Source organism: Pseudophryne corroboree, chromosome 4 (genome assembly GCF_028390025.1).
Source record: "Pseudophryne corroboree isolate aPseCor3 chromosome 4, aPseCor3.hap2, whole genome shotgun sequence".
NCBI lineage: Eukaryota > Metazoa > Chordata > Amphibia > Anura > Myobatrachidae > Pseudophryne > Pseudophryne corroboree.
The window spans coordinates 921,927,343-921,948,453 of record NC_086447.1 but is presented as its reverse complement, the minus strand read 5'-3'; the positions used below and the strand labels follow the sequence as shown (position 1 = coordinate 921,948,453).

The 21,111-nt window shown below is 47.1% G+C and overlaps 1 protein-coding gene across 1 annotated transcript in view; it reads left to right on the top strand.

Moving 5' to 3' along the window:
- LOC134911031 (calpain-8-like) overlaps positions 1 to 21,111 on the top strand; it is a 149,230-nt gene that overhangs the window by 19,753 nt on the left and 108,366 nt on the right. The window contains exons 2-5 of the mRNA XM_063919424.1: positions 12,330 to 12,399; positions 17,258 to 17,376; positions 18,521 to 18,654; positions 19,351 to 19,516. Coding sequence (XP_063775494.1) covers positions 12,330 to 12,399; positions 17,258 to 17,376; positions 18,521 to 18,654; positions 19,351 to 19,516 — 489 coding nt within the window. The remainder of the gene's footprint in view (positions 1 to 12,329; positions 12,400 to 17,257; positions 17,377 to 18,520; positions 18,655 to 19,350; positions 19,517 to 21,111) is intronic.

Here is a 21,111-nt window from a genome sequence, read left to right as displayed (position 1 = left end):
ACAATATATATATAGTAGTAGGACAGTGCATAATTTTGCTGACCACCAGTATATAATATATAGCAGTACGGTACAGTAGGCCAGTGCTCTACCTACCTCTGTGTCGTCAAGTATACTATCCATCCATACCTGTGGTGCATTTAAGTTGTGCGCAGTATATATATAGTAGTAGGACAGTGCATAATTTTGCTGACCACCAGTATATAATATATAGCAGTATGGTACAGTAGGCCACTGCTCTATCTACCTCTGTGTCGTCAAGTATACTATCCATCCATACCTGTGGTGCATTTAAGTTGTGCGCAGTATATATATAGTAGTAGGACAGTGCATAATTTTGCTGACCACCAGTATATAATATATAGCAGTACGGTACAGTAGGCCACTGCTCTACCTACTTCTGTGTCGTCAAGTATACTATCCATCCATACCCGTGGTGCATTTAAGTTGCGCACAATATATATATAGTAGTAGGACAGTGCATAATTTTGCTGACCACCAGTATATAATATATAGCAGTACGGTACAGTAGGCCAGTGCTCTACCTACCTCTGTGTCGTCAAGTATACTATCCATCCATACCCGTGGTGCATTTAAGTTGCGCACAGTATATATATAGTAGTAGGACAGTGCATAATTTTGCTGACCACCAGTATATAATATATAGCAGTACGGTACAGTAGGCCACTGCTCTACCTACCTCTGTGTCGTCAAGTATGCTATCCATCCATACCTGTGGTGCATTTAAGTTGTGCGCAGTATATATATAGTAGTAGGACAGTGCATAATTTTGCTGACCACCAGTATATAATATATAGCAGTACGGTACAGTAGTCCGCTGCTCTACCTCTGTGTCGTCAAGTATATTATCCATCCATACCTGTGGTGCATTTTAGTTGTGCGCAGTACTATACTATGCTGTTTGGGGACTATTTTTTTAAATCTGCCATCCTGTCTGACACTGCAGTGACACTCCTAGATGGGCCAGGTGTTTGTGTCAGCCACTTGGGTCGCTTAGCTTAGTCACACAGCACCTTGGTGCACCTCTTTTTTTCTTTGCATCATGTGCTGTTTGGGGACTATTTTTTTAAATCTGCCATCCTGTCTGACACTGCAGTGACACTCCTAGATGGGCCAGGTGTTTGTGTCGGCCACTTGGGTCGCTTAGCTTAGTCATCCAGTGACTTCGGTGCAAATTTTAGGACTAAAAATAATATTGTGAGGTGTGAGGTGTTCAGAATAAACTGTAAATGAGTGGAAATTATGGTTATTGAGGTTAATAATACTATGGGATCAAAATGACCCCCAAATTCTATTATTTAAGCTGTTTTTGAGGGTTTTTTGAATCCAAAACACACCCGAATCCGACAAAAAAATTTCAGGGACGTTTTGCCAAAACGCGTCCGAATCCAAAACACGGCCGCGGAACCGAATCCAAAACCAAAACACAAAACCCGAAAAATTTCCAGTGCATATCTCTACTTTCAATGTCATGACTTATGCAGCCAGAGCCCCACGTGCTTCTCTGCCATGTTTTGTCCATCATATTGAGTTTTCAGACAATTCTACATGAAAATAAAAATCATTGAATTGTTTCTGATGGTTCTATTGAAAATTGTTCTTTTTGGTCAATGTTAGGTCGATTTTCAAATCGACTATTAGTAAATATGGGTTAGGAATTATACGTTAAAGTACTGACGGTTCTTTTGTAGTTCTATTTAAGTGTAAAGTTCTATTTCAGTCAATTTTAGGTTGAATTTGACTTTTGTGAACACCTGACACACACAATTGACTGAAACACAAAATCGACTTTTAGTAAATATAACCCCCTTGTCTTTTCCCACTCCTGTCCAACTTGACCTTCCCACTCTCTGACCACAACCTTCTTTCCTTCAGCCGCACCTTATCCCATGTACCCCCAAATCACGCCCACACGCACAGGAACACCTAAATGCTCTCAAGCCGAAACACATCTCATATTCACTATAACTGCTCCTTCCACATATAGTAACCCTGTCCTGCCCCAACCTGGATACCTAATTCCAGGGGCAAAGAAAGAGGGGAGGGGTACTTAAGTCTGGAGCCTGTACAGTGACGCACTCCTCTTTCAACATAGATTACACTCACATTTACAGGGTTGAGTCACTTGTGTTACCACAACCACCATACATTAATTATAATTATTACCTACAAGCTCATTGCCAGTGGTTTCATGCTCGTTGCCAGGGGTTTTATGCTTGGAGTTTCATGCTCATTGTCAGGGGTTTCATGTTCATTGCCAGTGGTTTCATGCTCGTTGCCAGGGGTTTTATGCTTGGGGTTTCATGCTCGTTGTCAGGGGTTTCATGCTCAGAGTTTGATGCTCATTGCCAGGGGTTTCATGCTCATTGACAGGGGTTTCATGCTCTGGGTTTCATGCTCGTTGCCAGGGGTTTCATGCTCATAGCCAGGGGTTTCATGTTCGTTGCAAGGGGTTTGATGCTCTGGGTTACCACAACCACCATACATTAATTATAATTTTTACCTACAAGCTCATTGTCAGGGGTTTCATGCTCGTTGCCAGTGGTTTCATGCTCATTGCCAGGTGTTTTATGCTTGGGGTTTCATGCTCATTGTCAGGGGTTTCATGTTCATTGCCAGTGGTTATATGCTCATTGTCAGGGGGTTTCATGCTCAGATTTGATGCTCATTGCCAGGGGTTTCATGCTCAAAGCCAGTTGTTTCATGCTCTGGGTTTCATGCTCATTGCCAGGGGTTTCATGCTCATAGCCAGGGGTTTCATGTTCGTTGCAAGGGGTTTCATGCTCTGGGTTTCATGCTCGTTGCCAGGGGTTTCATGCTCATTGCCAGGTGTTTCATGCTGGGTTTCATGCTCGTTTCTAGGGGTTTAATGCTCGTTGCCAGGGGTTTCATGCTCGTTGCCAAGGGTTTCATGTTTGATGGTGGCACCAGTGTTCCCGGAATCCCATCACTTCCGGGTAACGCTATATGCACTGTGCTACCCTGACAGATGCTAGAGGTCCAATAGGAACTCTAGCATCTGTCTCCTCCTAGGCCACATTGAGGGACATTTTCAGCAGATTTCCATGTGGACAGCCAGACCGCATGGAATCTGCATAACACAGGCGCATGGTCTGCGGGGGCTATTGCTACACCACTGACAACCACTGGTAAGAACTTTCTCTTTTGGCTTTTCTTTTTGGAAGTTACCAATCTGTATCTCTGTGAGGTCTTTCTCTCCCTCACCAGCAGCCTAACACAAGAAAGCAGTTGTGCCTTTGCACAGTAGTCTGACCAGGTGAGGATGAAGCGTTGCAGGTCCCGCATTTCTGGATATGCCCTTACTGTACTCTGCCTACATGAGAACATGCCTTCCCACCCCCAGGCACACATTCCTGATGAAGTAGTGAAATGAAACGCGTTGGGTGGCTTTCTGTCATTCGCAACTTCCATACCTGCCCTGCGAGGCATTCCAATGATGTCACCACGTCACTGGACCCTGGACATTGGTACCAACCGCGGTTTACTCATGCGCTATTTGTATCTTCTGTACACATTGTTATTGAGTATTAATTAGAGATGTGCGGCTGGCACTTTTCGTGTTTTGGTTTTGGTTCTAATTCCACTTTCGTATTTTGGTTTTGGCTTGGTTTTGCCAAAACCACCCTTTCAGGTTTTGGATTTGGTTTTGGTTTTGGATCTGGATGATTTTTGAAAAAAACAAAAACAGCTAAAATCACAGAATTTGGGGGTAATTTTGCTCCTACGGTATTATTAACCTCAATAACAGTCATTTCCACTCATTTCTAGTCTATTCTGAACACCTCACAATATTGTTTTTAGGCCAAACGGTTGCACCGAGGTGGCTGTATGACTAAGCTAAGCGACACAAGTGTGTGGCACAAACAACTGGCCCATCTAGGAGTGGCACTGCAGTTGCAGACAGGAGGGCAGATATAAAAAAAGGCCCCAAACAGCACATGATGCAAAGAAGAAAAAAAAGTGCACCGAGGTTGCTGTATGACTAAGCTAAGCGACACAACCACCTGGTACATCTAGTAGTGTCACGCAGTGGCTGAATGTCGAGAGTGGGCCGCAATTGTTCGGTGCACTGACAGCATCTCCAGCACGCTCCAGTCACTTTTAAAAAAATTCTGCAATTGGTGGACTTATACGGCAGTACCCCAGGACTAATACAGCAGTACCCCTGGACTCATACGGCAGTGTCACACAGGATGGCACTTTTCAAAAACTAGGCCCCAAACAGCACCTCATGCAAAGATGTCGAAGAGGTGCAATGAGGTAGCTGTATGACTAGGCCAAGCGACACTAGAATTGGAATTATACGTCCAAATCACTGGAATTAATTGGCAAGATCACTGTAATTAATAATTATAAATCACTGGAATTAATTGGCAAAATCACTGTAATTTTAAGTCCAAATCACTGGAATTAAATGGCAAGATCACTGTAATTAATAATTATAAATCACTGGAATTAATTGGCAAGATCACTGTAATTAATAATTATAAATCACTGAAATTAATTGGCAAAATCTCTGTAATTATACGTCCAAATCACTGGAATTAAATGGCAAAATCTTGCTATCGCCTGCCTAGTGAAGTGGAATCTAGATGGGATTTGGTACCGGGGACACAATACCTCCATCAATTGTCTAAATCCCACTGCACTAATGGCACAGAGCCGGCCATAGGCATAGGCAAACTAGGCAATTGCCTAGGGCATTTGATATGCCTAGGGGCATCATCAGCTTCTGCTGATTAAAATGATATGCGGCATGCCTATATTCTGTATGTAGCATTTCATATGCAGATACAGCCACAGTCTCACACAGTATATTGGCATGCTGTATATCAGTTTAATCAGCAGAAGCTGCTTGTGCATCCTAGCCACATAGCAATGCAAATAAGATGCATTTTCATTAAAAAAATAGTGCCCGACGTTAGCATTGATGCAAGATTTGTGAGGACACATCTCTATCCAAGCAGAGGCAGAGGTCACAGTGTTAGTGGAAGTGTGAGTGCTGTGTGCATGTGAGTGGGTTGGTTGTGCAGTAGTGTTCAGAATATGTGTATGGAGCATTATGTGTGTCATGTAAAAATGCATTAATAATGTGCAACATATGTGTAAAGGGCCACTATGTGTGTCATTATGTGTATAAGGGCATTAATAATGTGCGGCATATGTGTAACAGGATACTACTGTATGTGTGTCATTATGTGTATAGGGGCCCTAATAATGTGCAGCAAATGTGTAGGGGGCACTATGTGTGTCATTATGTGTATAAGGGCATTAATAATGTGCGGCATATGTGTAAAAGGGCATTAATAAAAGTTGTCATAATGTGTAAGGTGCATTATGTTTATAAGGACATTAATAATGTGTCTCATATGTGTAAGGGGCATTACTGTGTGGAATTGTGTATAAATGCATTACTAATGTGTGGCATTATGTGTATAAGGTGCTCTACTATGTGGCATTGCGTATAGAAAGGGCACTACTGTGTCGTCTAATGTGAATAAAGAGCAATAGGGTGTGGTGTAATGTGAATAAGGAGCAATTCAGTGTGATGTAATGCGAATAAGGGGCTCTACTGTGAGGAGTAACATAAGGTAAAGTGGTACTACTGTGGGATGTAATGTGAATTATGGACACTATCGCAAGATAAAATGTGAATAAAGTTGCAGTACTGTGTGGTGTAATTGGAATTGGGGTTACTATTGTGTGGCCATGCCCCTTCCCAGCAAGAAGATGCCCCTTTTTGGGCTGTGCGTCAAATGTGCGAACTGTTCCTATTTAAAATATAGGGGGTACAAGGACTGCTATGGGTGAGGAGTGATGGTGCTGGTGAGAGAGGTGCGGCTGCGGTGTGGTGGTGCCTGCTGCCGTGCAGGTGTAGACTCGGTACTCACCAGGCGCCGCTCTCTCTCACCTTCAGGTACCAGAACCTTCAACGGACCTGGCAATCTTCAATCGGATCCGGACACGGCGATTCCCTCTCGAAGCTGACCGACGACCGAGCTGAGGAGAGAATAGTTTACCTTAAAGGGGTATCAACCCATCTTCCACTGGAAAAGGGGATACCCCAGGGATGACCGCGACCTTCACCGGTTGGGTGAAAGGTCATCACTGGCACAAAGCCCCAGCCACCCAGCTTTCACACACTCGCGCTCTCGCACGTAGTGTGATGAAAAGGATTCTCACGTCCGTGAGCAATCCCGACTCCGGCGCTCGGGGACAGACAAGGGACAAACGTACACGGATGCTACTCACCGTCACAAGTCTTGCACTCCGATCTTCTCCACTTACAGGTCCCTGTAAGGAGGCAAAGAGAAACAGCCGTGCAGGGCCAAGAACTACCCTAGTGTGCGTCCGCTACACTAGCTACATAAACAGAGCCCTCAAACTAGCTCGTGTGGGTGGTGCGACACAACTATGCACAACTTAAACAACGCATACACTTTGCCCTGCACGGTAACAACATACATCACAATATCGGAATACAAGATCACACGGTGCTGTCCCTTTAAATCCCTCCCGCTGGAAAGGGGGTGGGCGCCGCACGGCCTACCCACCTCCTGTACCTTCCCTTATGTGGGCCCCAGGCCTGCCTACCTAAATACCTCAGGGTGGCCTGGGCCTAGCGCCCAGTGCCACCTGTACTCACCTCGGGGGTCTTATTCACTGGGCCTAGCGCCCCCTAGCTGCACACAGGCCGGAGGCCTGATTTCACCCACGGGCCTAGCGCCCGCCTAACCTGTCACACGCGGGGTGACCTGGGCCTAGTACCCAGCGTCACCTTTAGATATCCCTAGCTGGCCAAAATACCCTAGGGCCTAATGCCCTCTAATGCCCCACAGGCCTATTGCCTGATATGCCCCCGGACCTAATGCCCGCCTAACCGCTGCCACAGGCCCTGGCCTGACTATCCTTACGGGCCTAGTGCCCAACCTGTGCCCCCAGGCCTAGTGCCTGCCTATCTGGGCCACGGGCCGGGGGGGTCCCCCGACTACGCGTGGCCGACGGGCCTGGAGGGCCCGACTAAATGCCCCACGGACCAGGAGGGCCCGACTAAATGCCCCCACGGGCCAGGAGAGCCCGACTATGTGCCCACAGGCCGGGAGGGCCTGACTGTGCCCACGGGCCTAATGCCCGAACACCCGGTGGTCTAGGGAGGAGAGAAGGGGGGGGGTGAAGTTGCCTCACTGAGGCCTCACCTGCTCCAGGGATCTCCGGTGCCCTCTTCTGCCGCTGACCCGTCCTGGCCAGCGGCGTCGCCTCCGCTGCTCCGCGTCCAGCCGCCGCTGGACATCTTCCTGCAGGAGCCCGACGTCTTCTGGCCTCTTCAGCGGCCGCCGTCTTCTTCTCCGCGCCGACCCTCTTCTCCAGGACCCGGCTTCTTTCTTCTTCGCGCTCTTCCGCGCGCGCGGTGTCGTCGGCTCCCGCCCGGCGTCTGACGTCAGACGCCGGGGGCGGGGCCTATGACGCAGCGAGCGCCGATTGGCTCGCCGCGTCCCTCTCTGATTGGCTGCCGCTCCGGAAGCCGCGATTGGCTCCCGGAGGGCGCCAACATTTGAATCTTCCCGCAGCCTCCGGTCCGGTGCAGGGAAAAGGGTAATCCCTGCACCGGACACCCGCCGCCACGCAACCAGCGCTGGGGACAGACAAGCTGCCCCAGCGCTGTCCCCAGCTAGGGACAGCAACACTGATGTGCCCACAGGGCACATCTCTACACTGGGAAAGAGGTGCAAGGTCAGAGGCAGAACCAGCGGTGGTGCTAGGGGACACCAGCCAAAATCTTGCCTAGGGCATCATATTGGTTAGGGCCGGCTCTGTAATGGCGGATACCGGGCGCACGTCTAACACCAACATAAGTGTCAAGGCCTCAATTATGAGGGCTTCCATCGTCATGTGAAGCTGAACCACTAGTCATGAACATAGGCCAGGGCCTCAGCCGTTCCTTGCCACTCCGTGTTGTAAATGGCATATTGGCAAGTTTACGTTTCTCCTCAGACCATTTAAATTTCTTTTTTTGGGTCTTTTTACTGAACTTTGGCTTTTTGGATTTTACATGGCCTCTACTATCACATTGGGCATCGGCCTTGGCAGACGACGTTGATGGCATTTCATCCTCTATGTCATGACTAGTGGCAGCAGCTTCAGCACTAGGAGGAAGTGGTTCTTGATCTTTCCCTATTTTATCCTCCAAATTTTTGTTCTCCATTATTTTTTGGGAGTTATATAACACAATATGCGGCACAGGAATGACTGATGGCTGATGGACAGGACACTACCACTGGTCTGATGCAGCACAACACAGCAACACTGTAAGGGACTTGTGGTTGTTGTTGTTGTTATTATTATTATACGGCAGCAGTGGACATATAGCAGCAGCGTCTATCGTCACTGGAATGACTGATGAGACAGGACACTACCACTGGTCTGATGCAGCACAACACAGTCAACAACACTTTATACAGCTACACTGGCAGGAGAGGACACCAACACTGTGACTGGCTGGACTGATGCAGCACAATACACTGTGACTACACTGGACTGGACTGAGCAACACAACACAGCACAAGACTTGCCACCCCACTTTCCCGCCCCCACACAGACACTGGAGGACGGAGACACATCCTCTCACTACACTCTCCGAGACTGGAGTGAAAATAGCCGCGACGCGCGGCTCCTTATATGGAATCCAAATCCCGCGAGAATCCGACAGCAGGATGATGACGTTTTGCCGCGTTCGGGTTTCCGAGTCAGGCGGGAAAACCCGAGCCTGACTCGGATCCGGGCTCGGAAGGCAAAGTCCGGTAGGGTTCGGTTCTCTGAGAACCAAACCTGCTCATCTCTAGTATTAATTAATTAATATATTTCTGTAAAGATTTTACACACGTGGCTGCTTTTTCCATATTTAGGGAATGGTCACTTAGATACCAAATATTATGGTTATTCCTGTCAATTCTTCCAGATAGAAATACCCAGATAAGCTGACATTTTCTTAACACAAGTACTGGGAATAGTATATATTCCTATACATTAAAATGTGGTTCTACTGTTCTTAACTTTGTATTTTTCCTCACACACAGCTACTGTATATAATTCAGATGTTCACATTAACTTATTGAATCATCTCTGAATATTCACCCCACCTATATGTCATCTGCAAACCATTCTACACATCACTAAGGTTAGTACATATACCCACTGTGTAGCGAATGACATAATAGACTATTCATATTTCATTCAAGACAGCAATTGACACCTAGGGGTGTGGGCAGAGACACTTCAGTACGGCAACACCCGGTAGGAAGAGTACAATGAGGACACTATAGTGTAAAATACACATCATAAAAAAGAAACAAGAAGAAATTGTTACAATAGACAAAAGAATATTAGGCTATGACTGCAGCGCACACAGGGCCTGAATCGCAGATGGACTCTGCTGCGCCGCTGTAGCACACATTGGCTTAGTCGCTGGTACAATAGTAGGCCGCCTTTCCCTTGTGCATTAGCGTGCGCTGGAGAGGACAAGCCCTGAGACTCACATTTTCTGTGCCCCTGTATGCAGTAACACTGCGCACCCACCATTGACACTTGTACCTACCTATGGCATGCGCAGTGTCTATGGCAGGTGTAGTGGCCTATGTGGAAGCAGCTATGTGCTACCCCGCCCAAACCCTGCTACGCATCACCGGCCGGGACTCGCTGGCAGTAGGTGTGACTCCCTTATTTGAACTTTGGACTGCGCTGCAGCCCCACATCTGCTACTGCCACCGGCAAGGAAGTCCAGGAACAGAGAATTCTGGGTAGATGTATGAAGCAGTGATAAGAGTGGAGAAATGTACCATGACAACCAATGAGCTGCTATGTATAATGTCATAGAAAGCACGGTTACTTCAAAGCTGATTGGTTGCCATGGCACACTTCTCCACTCTTATCAGTACTTCATACATTCTTTGTACCTAATGGAGTGGGTGATGTTGGAGGGTATGCAGAATGTCAACGTGAACATGATGTCAACATATAACATGTAGACATGGGCAATACCAACATTGGGGGTCATTCCGAGTTGATCGCTCGCTAGCTACTTTTAGCAGCCGTGCAAACGCATAGTCGCCGCCCACGGGGGAGTGTATTTTCGCTTTGCAGGAGTGCGAACGCCTGTGCAGCAGAGCGCCTGCAAACACATTTTGTGCAAAACAAGACCAGCCCTGTAGTTACTTATCCTGGGGGTAATTCCAAGTTGATCGCAGCAGGAAATTTTTTAGCAGTTGGGAAAAACCATGTGCACTGCAGGGGAGGCAGATATAACATGTGCAGAGAGAGTTAGATTTGGGTGTGGTGAGTTCAATCTGCAATCTAAATTGCAGTGTAAAAATAAAGCAGCCAGTATTTACACTGCACAGAAACAAAATAACCCACCCAAATCTAACTCTCTCTGCACATGTTATATCTGCTCCCCCCCTGCAGTGCACATGGTTTTGCCCAACTGCTAAAAAATTTCCTGCTGCGATCAACTTGGAATTACCCCCCCCCCCCGTGCGATGACTGCTGCGACGAGTGACACGGTAATGACGTCAGATACCCGCCCAGCAAACGCCCGGCCACGCCTGCATTTTTCCAAACACTCCCAGAAAATGGTCAGTTGCCACCCAGAAACTCCCACTTCCTGTCAATCTCCTTGCGTTCGGCTGTGCGATTGGAATCGTCGCTAGAACCAGTGCAAAACCACAAAGGACTTCGTACCCGTACGATGCGTGTGCGCATTGCGGTGCATATGCATGCGCAGATTAGCCGTTCTTTTCACTGATCGCTATGCAGCGAATAACGGCAGCTAGCTATCAACTCGGAATGACCCCCATTGTGTCAACAGTCAGCATGTCAACATTACATTCTTGTACTTTTTGGAACCGTCACCCTACCCAAAAACTAACCGCAGCCTAACCCTAACCACAGCCTAACCCTAACCATAACCTAACTCTAACCCCAACCACACACTAATCCTAACCCCAACCACAACCTAACTACAGCCTAACAATAACCCAAACTGCAGCCTAACCCTAACCACAGCCTAACAATAATCAAAACTGCAGTCTAAACCCAACCCTAACAAGAGCCTAACCATAACCACAGCCTAACAATAACCCAAACTGCAGCCTAACTGTAACTGCAACCAAACCCTAACTGAAGTCTAGCTCTGACCCTAACAAAAAAATTGAGCACAGCCTAACAATAACTCAAACCTCTGCCTAACAATAACTGCAGCCTAACCCTAACTACAGCCTAACAATAACAGAAACCACAGCCTAACCCTAACCACAACCCCACTGCAGCCTAAACCTGACTGCAGCCTACCCCTAATCCTAACCACAGCCTAACAATAACAGAAACCACAGTCTAACCCTAACCACAACCCCACTGCAGCCTAAACCTGACTGCAGCCTACCCCTAATCCTAACCACAGCCTAACAATAACAGAAACCACAGTCTAACCCTAACTCTAACCGCAGCCTAACAATAACCCTAACTTCAGCCTAACCCTAACTGCAACCTAACTGCAGCCTAAACCTAATCCTAACCACAGCCTAACAATAACAGAAACCACAGTCTAACCCTAACTCTAACCGCAGCCTAACAATAACCCTAACTTCAGCTTAACCCTAACTGCAACCTAACTGCAGCCTAAACCTAATCCTAACCACAGCCTAACAATAACCCTAAAAGCAACCTAAGGGTAGGGCCACACATAGCAGCCAAGTGGGTCCCGTTCAGCGGGACCCGCTTGGCCGTAAGGAGACTGCACATGGGCGCCTGCTGCGGTCGGGCCAGATGACAGGACGGCGGGATTTCATAGTGAACACATACATTTCAATGTATGTGTTCACACAGTGCGGCTGTACCGCACTGAAATCCCGTGTGTCACTGGCCGGATCATGTTCTGCGGGATTCCGCAGAAGAGGATCCGTGTGCACACAAACCCCCTCCCGGCCAGGGCACCCGCTTGGCCGCTATGTGTGGCCCAGCACTAACCCTAACCCTAAAAGCAGCCCAACCCTAACCCTAACTGCAGCCTAAGCGCAGCCGAACACTAATCCTACCCAAAAACTAACCCTAAACGCAGCCTAACCCTAAACCTAGCCTTGAGATAATAAAGATAATTAGAATAAATAGTGACCGCAGCATTAAATATACTGGGATCTTTCAAGGGGCAAATCTCTATGTCCCCGGACAGTCCCCAGAAAGGTCATTTGGTGACTATGGAGAATAAGAATATTTATTTTCGGTTTGATCTCTTGCAGGAAATTAAACCCAATCCCCAGTTTATTACTGAGGGTGCAAATCGCGCTGACGTCCGGCAAGGATCTCTAGGTAAGCAATCTCATTACACAACAACTCCAGCCAGAACCTAATATAATTATTACCCTTCCTACTACTGGGAATGCAGGGAAGTCATTTATCATCAGTCTGTGCTTGTTGATTGTACGAGTATATAAAAAGTACTATACATCTGCGTTCCACAGTGATACGCACATGACGCAAGTGGGCACATAAACACTCACAGAATTAATAATATACCAATTGTGTAACATACTATATCGAGTCTGGTATTTGAGAAGCCACAAGGCTCACTGTATCACAATTATATAAAACAATGATGTACACATACAGTACATTTACTCAAACAGGAGGTGCCGAGTTTCTGGAAGTCCTGCTGCTGGGAGCCGGGACTCTATCATGCTGAGGGTGTGTTTCTCAGTAGCGGTTTTACCCAGGCTTGGGGCGGGATTTACTATAAGCAATCGCCGCCTACCGCAGCGATACTAATCGCATATGTACTAACATATGCGATTAGTATCGCAATGCGGTATAGGAGGCCCCCCGCGATGATGTCGGCGGGGGTCTCCGTCACCTCCCAGACTCGGGAGGTGACGTGTGCAGGGAGTCCCCGGGCTCCTCCTCCTCCCCCCTGCAGCCGGAAGGAGACAAGGCTGTGATGCGGGGGAGAAGGAGGAGGGGGGGGCCGCACCAGCAGGCAGCAGCAGCTCAGGTATGCTGGGGGGGGTCGTCGTGAGCGGGGCGGCGGCGGGATGCGGCGTGGGGCGGCGGCGGCGGTAAGAATCCCATAGGCTTCTATAGGGTATCGCCATAAAAAGATGGCGATACCCTATGAGGCGAAAACGCGGCGGTCGGGAGTTAGTACATATGAAAATGCGGTAAAACGGGGGTTTTACCGCATTTTCCCTTTAGTAAATCCCGCCCTTGGTCTGGCCCACAGGGGTACACGGGAAACCACCGGTGGGCCCTACTGCCTGGGGGCCCACCTCCTGCTCTAAGGATCAGGTTCCAGACTGTGCACTTGAATTATACATTATACATATGTTACCTTATACTGGACTATGGTGTATTTTCTACAGTGCATTGCTGTTATTACTCTGTTATTAATCTGGTCCATTATCATGCATGCAGCAGCTGAATTTACTGTATATATGAAGGGGCCAGACGTTGTACTCTCTAATGGTTAGTGAAACTAATGAGGTGGCAGGCCACACACCCTCAGCAGACTGGCCACACCCCTAACATGGGCCCCTACCACTGCATTCCCCCAGTGGGCTCTGAATGCCCCAGTCTGACACTGGTTTTACCCCAAAGCAACACAAGTAACCACTGCATGAGGGTATGCAGTCTCTAGATCGACAAGACTTAGGTCGACAGTTTCTAGGTCGACCACTATTGGTCGACAGTAAGTAGGTTGACATCGGTATTCGGTTCTAGGTCAACAGGGACTATAGGTCGACATGTACTTGGTCAACATGACATAAGGTGGACATGAGTTTTTTCACTTTTTTTTGGTGTCGTTTTCTGCGTACAGTGACCGCGAACCACAATTAGTGCACCGCGTCCCCTCGCATGGCTCGCTTCGCTCGCCATGTTCGACAGTAACAAAGTCGACACCCAAAATAGGTCGACACACGCATTAGGCCGACATGGGCAAGGTCGACAGGACAAAAGGTCAACATGAGGGTTTTTTTGTTTTTTTTGTGTCGTTCTCTTCGTAGAATGACCAGGAACTCCAATTAGTACACCGTGACGCACGCCATGCTTCAGGCAAGGGTTACCGTTCCCAGTTGTAGTCCATGTGGATCGTAAAGTATGAAAAAGTTCAAAACATGAAGAAGAAAAATGTGAAAAACTCATGTCGACCTTTTGTCATGTCGACCTAGAGTCCCCGTCGATCTAATGACCGTGTCTACTTACTGTCGACTAATAGTGGTTGACCTAGACATTGTCGACCTAAGTCTTGTCGGTCTAGAGACCGGATATCCTCATGTAGACCGTATGCCTTTGCTATGTCATAGAATAAAGCAAAGAAACGATGAAAATAGATAATATTGCTTATTCTCTAAAGAGGTTCTAAAATTGCCAGGACGGATTTGTTGCTACCCCTTGAAAAAGATATTAAAGATTTGGATTATAGTGATATACAGATATGTCCTGTGATGACTTTGCCCTATAGGAGTCACAGGATTTTGGGGAGGAGCCTGGCGTTCTGTAGCGGCAAAGTTATAGGAGGACACGTCTGTAGCAAACTATTTGCTTTTTTTAAATTAGCATTACACATGTCTTCAATCTTCTAATCAGTCACTCAGCCTATAGAAAGAAACGGAGTGACAGGGTTTCTCCTGCAGACGCTGTTTTTTTCTATTGAATTGAAGGAGAGATAATGAGACTCTGTAGAAATCACCGCATCTATTTTCATGCAGCCCCAGAGCAAGTCCGATTTTTCCTAAAATCTGTATTTTTAAGAATAAATCAGCGGGAAGTTTCCAGTTAGCTCAATTAGTCCTTAATTACTCACCTTCCAAAGTGGTGTCTTCTTCCTCCGCATCCCGACAGGCTGGTCTTCTACAGCAGCGGTGTAAGTATGTGTGAGTGTGTAAGTGAGTGTGTGTAAGTAAGTGTGAGTGTGTAAGTATGTGTGAGTGTGTGTGACCCCCCAGTGTATGTGTGTGTGCGTGATCCCTCCCCTTGTGTGAGAACCCCCATGTGTATCCGGAAGCAGCAGCAGGGAAAACGAAACTCCTAGCTGCGGAGACCACCACACCCGCGGTAATCCAAAAATGGGAGCTAGGTCTGTAAGGATTTTTTGCATGAGAAACCTTGTGCCTCATTGGAAAGCCCCCCACAAGACTATCAGGCTTTCTGGAGGGAAACATACTGCCCAGTGTCACAGTCACGGGTCATGGGTCCTCCAACAAGATAATGAACCAACAGACACAGCTAAAAGCAAGGATGCACAAGAAAGGAAAAACATTGGACTGTTCTGAAGGACCTTCTATGGCCCTCATTCCGAGTTGTTCGCTCGCTAGCTGCTTTTAGCAGCAGTGCAAACGCTAGGCCGCCGCCCTCTGGGAGTGTATCTTAGCTAAGCAGACGTGCGAACGAAAGATTAGCAGAACTGCCCGTAAATATTTTCGAGCAGTTTCTGAGTAGCTCCAGACCTACTCCTACCTTATGATCTCTGCAGACAGTTTGGTTCTTGCTTTGACGTCACAAACACACCCTGCGTTCGGCCAGCCACTCCCCTGTTTCCCCAGACACGCCTGCGTTTTCATCTGGCACGCTTGCGTTTTTTAGCACACTCCCGGGAAATGGTCAGTTACCTCCCAGAAACACCCCTTTCCTGTCAATCACTCACCAATCAGCAGTGCGACTGAAAAGCGCCGCTAGACCTTGTGTAAAACTGCATAGTTTTGTGTGAAAGTACTTTGCGCGTGCGCACTGCGGCCCATACGCATGCGCAAAAATGCCGGTTTTTAGCCTGATCGCCGCGCTACGAACGAAAGCAGCTAGCAATCAACTCAGAATGAGGGTCTATGAGCACTGATCTGAATCCTATGGAAAGAGCTGAAACATGCAGTCTGGAGAAAGCTGGAGAACTTTGCTCAAGAAGAGTTGGCCATACTACCTGCTGACTGGTGAAGAAGTCTTATTAAGAGCTACAGAAATCGCTGGATTGCAGGAATTGCCTCTAAAGATGGACGCCAATCACTTTTGTTACATTCACATAATTTTAGTGAAAACAATGGGTTCTTCTTTTTTCATGGAAGGACGCCAACAAATTTGTCCACATCTGTATATCGCTCACACACCTATGATGTCATGAGTATGGTATATTACGGCAGATCATGGTGAGTGGCTGTAACTTTAGCAACAGACTGGAGTTGTGGAGTGGACTGTATGAGTAGGTAGGTACTGGGTGAGGAACAGTATAATTGATCTAATTAAAATAGATAGACAGTCAATAGGGCGACCCCATATGGTTGATATGCAAAAGAACGACAGGGTAAAAAGGTTGACAGTGAAAAGGTCAACTGTGTCTAAGGTTGGCAGGGACAACAGGTCTACAGGGTTCAAAGGTCCACATGCAAATGGCTGACAAAAAATGGTCAACACAAGGTTTGGGGGTTTTTACATAAATTTGACTCTTTCACAGTCTGCGACCACGATTAGTGAAAACATAGACCCTCGCAGACTAGCAGGTTACTATTGACAGTCGTAGTCCATGTGGATGGTAAATGAAGCAAAAGTTAAAAGAGTTACAATTGTTTTATTCTGCTATATCCTACACAGGAGCAAATAGCTCAATGAGTAACGTGTCTGACTGCAATAGAAATTGCCATGGGTTTGAGTTCTGGGTATGACAGTATTTTAAAATGTGCGCTTTAAATAAAGGAGAGATGTTACTGCTAAGAAACTTAAAATAAAGTATACTGTAACTATATGTCAAAGAGCTCTCATTTTAAGAGCATGAATGTTAGTATAAGCGGATCGATGTCAAAATCCATTTTCTGAGTTCTCTGAAAGTGGGAAGGGGCATCATAGCTTTCTCTGGGCACCATGGCTCGTTTTATGACCCTATTTGAAAAATATGGGGGGGGGGGGGGGGAAAGGGCGCCAATGCTTTATCTGGCCAATGGCACCAAATTGTCTGTTTACGGCTCTGGTAATTTGCATTCTCTTATTATACCTTATTAAGGTATATTATGGTATAGTAAGGTGCATAAATGTACATGGACCAGTATATAGATTTTGTTTCTGTGCTTCATTATCAGAACTCATCGGTGCCCTCTGCATGAGAAGTGACTTGGGCAGTGGGCACACATTTCTGTTGGAGCCCTATATTTCCGATTGTTGATTGATTACCATGTACTGTCTCTACGTCCAGGTGACTGCTGGTTCCTGTCTTCTGTTGCATGTCTCACCCTGAATGAAGACTGCCTGTATCGCGTCCTTCCCATAGACCAGAGCTTTGACACAAACTACGCAGGAATCTTCCACTTCAAGGTAATACATGATTATATAGGATCAGGCTAGAACTGACCATGGGTGGAGGTAACTAAAGGTCCCTCCTGCAAGCCACAGGCTACTCTTCTCTATATGGCCGTCCCTAAACTGTTGTACTGTAGACCCTATATCTGTATACAGCCATTAACAGCTATTAGCTACTATGGGTCATTGTATATAGAGCCTGATGCAGAGGTGGATGTTTGCCGATGTTCACAGACTTAAGCGATGTTTTGCAACTGCATCAACCCATAACGTCACACCTAGGGTGCAGGGCGGCTGTCTCCAGGAACATCCTTAGAATGCTCCGGGCAGATTGGCAAGTTGCACGGTGCCTACCCGGACCATCCATGCATTCAAGCCACATGCTGATGCTGTAGGGCAGCGACGGCTCTGCCCCCAGGTGCTCTGTGCCCTGATTGCACACCCTTAGTTATGGCCTTGCTGAAGAAGCTTCCCAGTCCTTGCACATTCAGACTCTACAGTATATTGTCACCATGTCCTTCATTCCAAGTTGATCGCTCGCTAGCTACTTTTAGCAGCCGTGCAAACGTATAGTCGCCGCCCTCGGGGGAGTGTATTTTCGCTTTGCAAGAGTGCGAATGCCTGTTCAGCCAAGCGGTACAAAAACATTTGGTGCAAAACAAGACCAGCACTGTAGTTACTTATTCTGTGCGATGATTGCTGCGACGAAGGTCCCGGAATTGACGTCAGACACCCGCCCTGCAAACTCCTGGACACGCCTGCGTTTTTACAAACACTCCCAGAAAATGGTCAGTTGACACCCACAAACGCCCTCTTCCTGTCAATCACCTTGCGATCGGCTGTGCGAATGGAATCGTCGCTAGAAACACTGCTAAACAATGATGCTCTTTGTACCCATACGACGCACGTGCGCATTGCAGCTCATACGCATGCGTAGTTTTGCTGTTTTTTTAAATGATCGCTACGCAGCGAAAATTTGCAGCGAGCTATCAACTTGGAATGACCCCCAATGTCTGGTAAATCAAAATAAACCAAACTCATTTAGCTCAAGGAGCTGATGCAATGAGAAGCACAATGTGTGGCTCCCTAGAGACACAATCCTCTTGATAACGCGTATGTTCTGAAGTCTGTATAATAAGGTGCCCCCTGCTTCTCCCAGTTCTGGCAGTACGGAGAGTGGGTGGATGTGGTTGTGGACGATCGCTTGCCCACCAAGAAGGGAAAGCTGCTGTTCGTGAAGTCCACGACTGCTAACGAATTCTGGAGCGCCCTTCTGGAAAAGGCCTACGCCAAGTAAGTAAGAGCCTCCTGGTGTCTCACACCTAGAACACATTGAGGGGAGATGTATCAAAGCTGCTAAAGGCGGCAGGTGGAGAGGTTTCCCATAATAAGTTTAAACCAATCAGCTTCTGCCTATCATATTGTAGAAAGTAATTGATAAATGATAATCCAGCAGCTGATGAATCAGGAATGCCTGCACTCTGCGAATATGTAAGTGAAATCCAGAACAGATGATTTAAGGAAATTGTTGTGATTTAGGGGGACATTTACTAAGCAGTGATAAGAGCGGAGAAGTGAGCCAGTGGAGAAATTGCACCATCAACCAATCAGCAGCTCTGTATCATTTTATAATATGCTAATTATAGATGTTACTTCAGTGCTGATTGGTTGCCATGGGTAACTTCTCCGCTCTTATCACTGCTTAGTACATCTCCCCTTTAAGAGACATTACCACCTGGAGAGGGGACATAGCTCTTTCCGTGCCCTGCAGCCGGAGGGGCTGCTTCGTGCAGCTGTTCCCTCCAGTCCGGGTTCCATGGTTAGTCTCAAAGCTGGCTGTATACCAGGTGTGGAGTTTTGGAGCAAGGTGTAAGCGAGAGGAACAAGGCACGATAATGTTGCAAACCTTCGGTTCTCCTTCTTAACTTTGCTATGGCGTTACCTGTTTTTAGTCACACCCCTGACTCCAGAACGTGTGTTTCCCCACAGGCTGTATGGGTCATACGAAGCCCTGAAAAGTGGCTCACCGCTGGAGGCACTGGAGGACTTCACGGGTGGCATTGGTGAGCTGTTTGTCCTTAAAGAAGCTCCAGAGAATCTGTTCCAGATAATCCAAAAAACCCTGAGAGAGAGGTCCTTTGTCAGCTGTAGCACAGTAAGTCACTTACCGTCTTCATTTCATCCCTGATAAACAGCTTGTTTATGCTACATCTGAAAGTAATCTCCATAAAATAAAAGCTGGCAAATAGAATCTTCCAAAGCCATATACATTTAATGGACACATTATCGCCAATTTCCCATACTCTTTATATACAGGACTTGCATAGCTTGATAAAGGGTCCGCAGCAGAACCGACACGTTGCTGTTTCTTGCACTAAATAAACTAGTTTATGCATTCAAACTGTTTCCAGAGTGCCGTTCCTTTCTGTATATAGGGGGTTATTCAAAGTTGTCAGCAAACCCAAAAAGTTAGCACCTTGCCCAGTTGCTGCATGCAGGTGGGGCAGATGTAACATGTGCAGAGAGAGTTAGATTTGGGTGGGGTGTGTTCAAACTGAAATCTAAATAACAGTGTAAAAATAAAGCAGACAGTATTTACCCTGCACAGAAATAATGTAACCCACCCAAATCTAACTCTCTCTGCACATGTTACATTTGCCCCACCTGTAGTGCAGCATGGTTTTGCCCAATTGCTCACTGTTTTGGTTTGCTAATGACTGAATAACTCCCATATTGCACAAACATTTACTTGTACATAAAGGTTTTCAGTACATAGGTGGTCATTCCGAGTTGATCGCTAGCTGCATTTGTTCACTGTGCGAACAAATGCAGCTAGCAAAAAAATGGCACTTCTGCGCATGCATATGCGGCGCAATGCGCACGCGCGATGTACTATTACAACGAACGATGTAGTTTCACACAAGGTCTAGCGAAGCTTTTCAGTCGCACTGCTGGCCGCAGAGTGATTGACAGGAAGAGGGCGTTTCTGGGTGTCAACTGACCGTTTTCAGGGAGTGTTCGAAAAAACACAGGCGTGCCAGGAAAAACGCAGGCGTGGCTGGGCAAACGCAGGGCGTGTTTGTGACGTCAAAACAGGAATTGAACAGTCTGAAGTCATCGCAAGCGCCAAGTAGGTTTTGAGCTACTCTAAAACTGCACAAAATAAATTTTCTGCCCCTCTGCGATCCTTTCGTTCGCACTTCTGCTAAGCTAAGATACACTCCCAGTGGGAGGCGGCATAGCGTTTGCACGGCTGCTAAAAACTGCTAGCGAGCGAACAACTCGGAATGACCACCATTCTGTTCTCTCTATAAACAACAAGCAGCCCCCCTGAAACACTGAGGGGAACACAGCACGATCTAAATGTTAAACCTGCTTCGGAGCCCTTATCACTCAGCAACGTCACTGGGGGTAATTCAGACCTGATCACTAGGCTGCATTTTCGCACAGCGGGTGATAAGCTCTGTACTGCGCATGCATATGCACCGAAATTCGCCGGCGTGTTGGACGACTGCACCGGGCATCGGTGCATGGCGACGGGATGGTACGAAAAAAGCGATTGCAAGGTGACTGACAGTAAGAGGCCATTTGTGGATGGCAACTGACCGTTTTAGAGGAGTGTCGGGGAAAACGCAGGAGGGACCAGGCATTTGGAGGGAGGGTTTCTGACATCGGTTCCGGTCCCCGATCATCGCAGCGGCTGAGTAAGTCCTGGGCTGAGCAGAAACTGCACAAACTGATGTTTGTGCA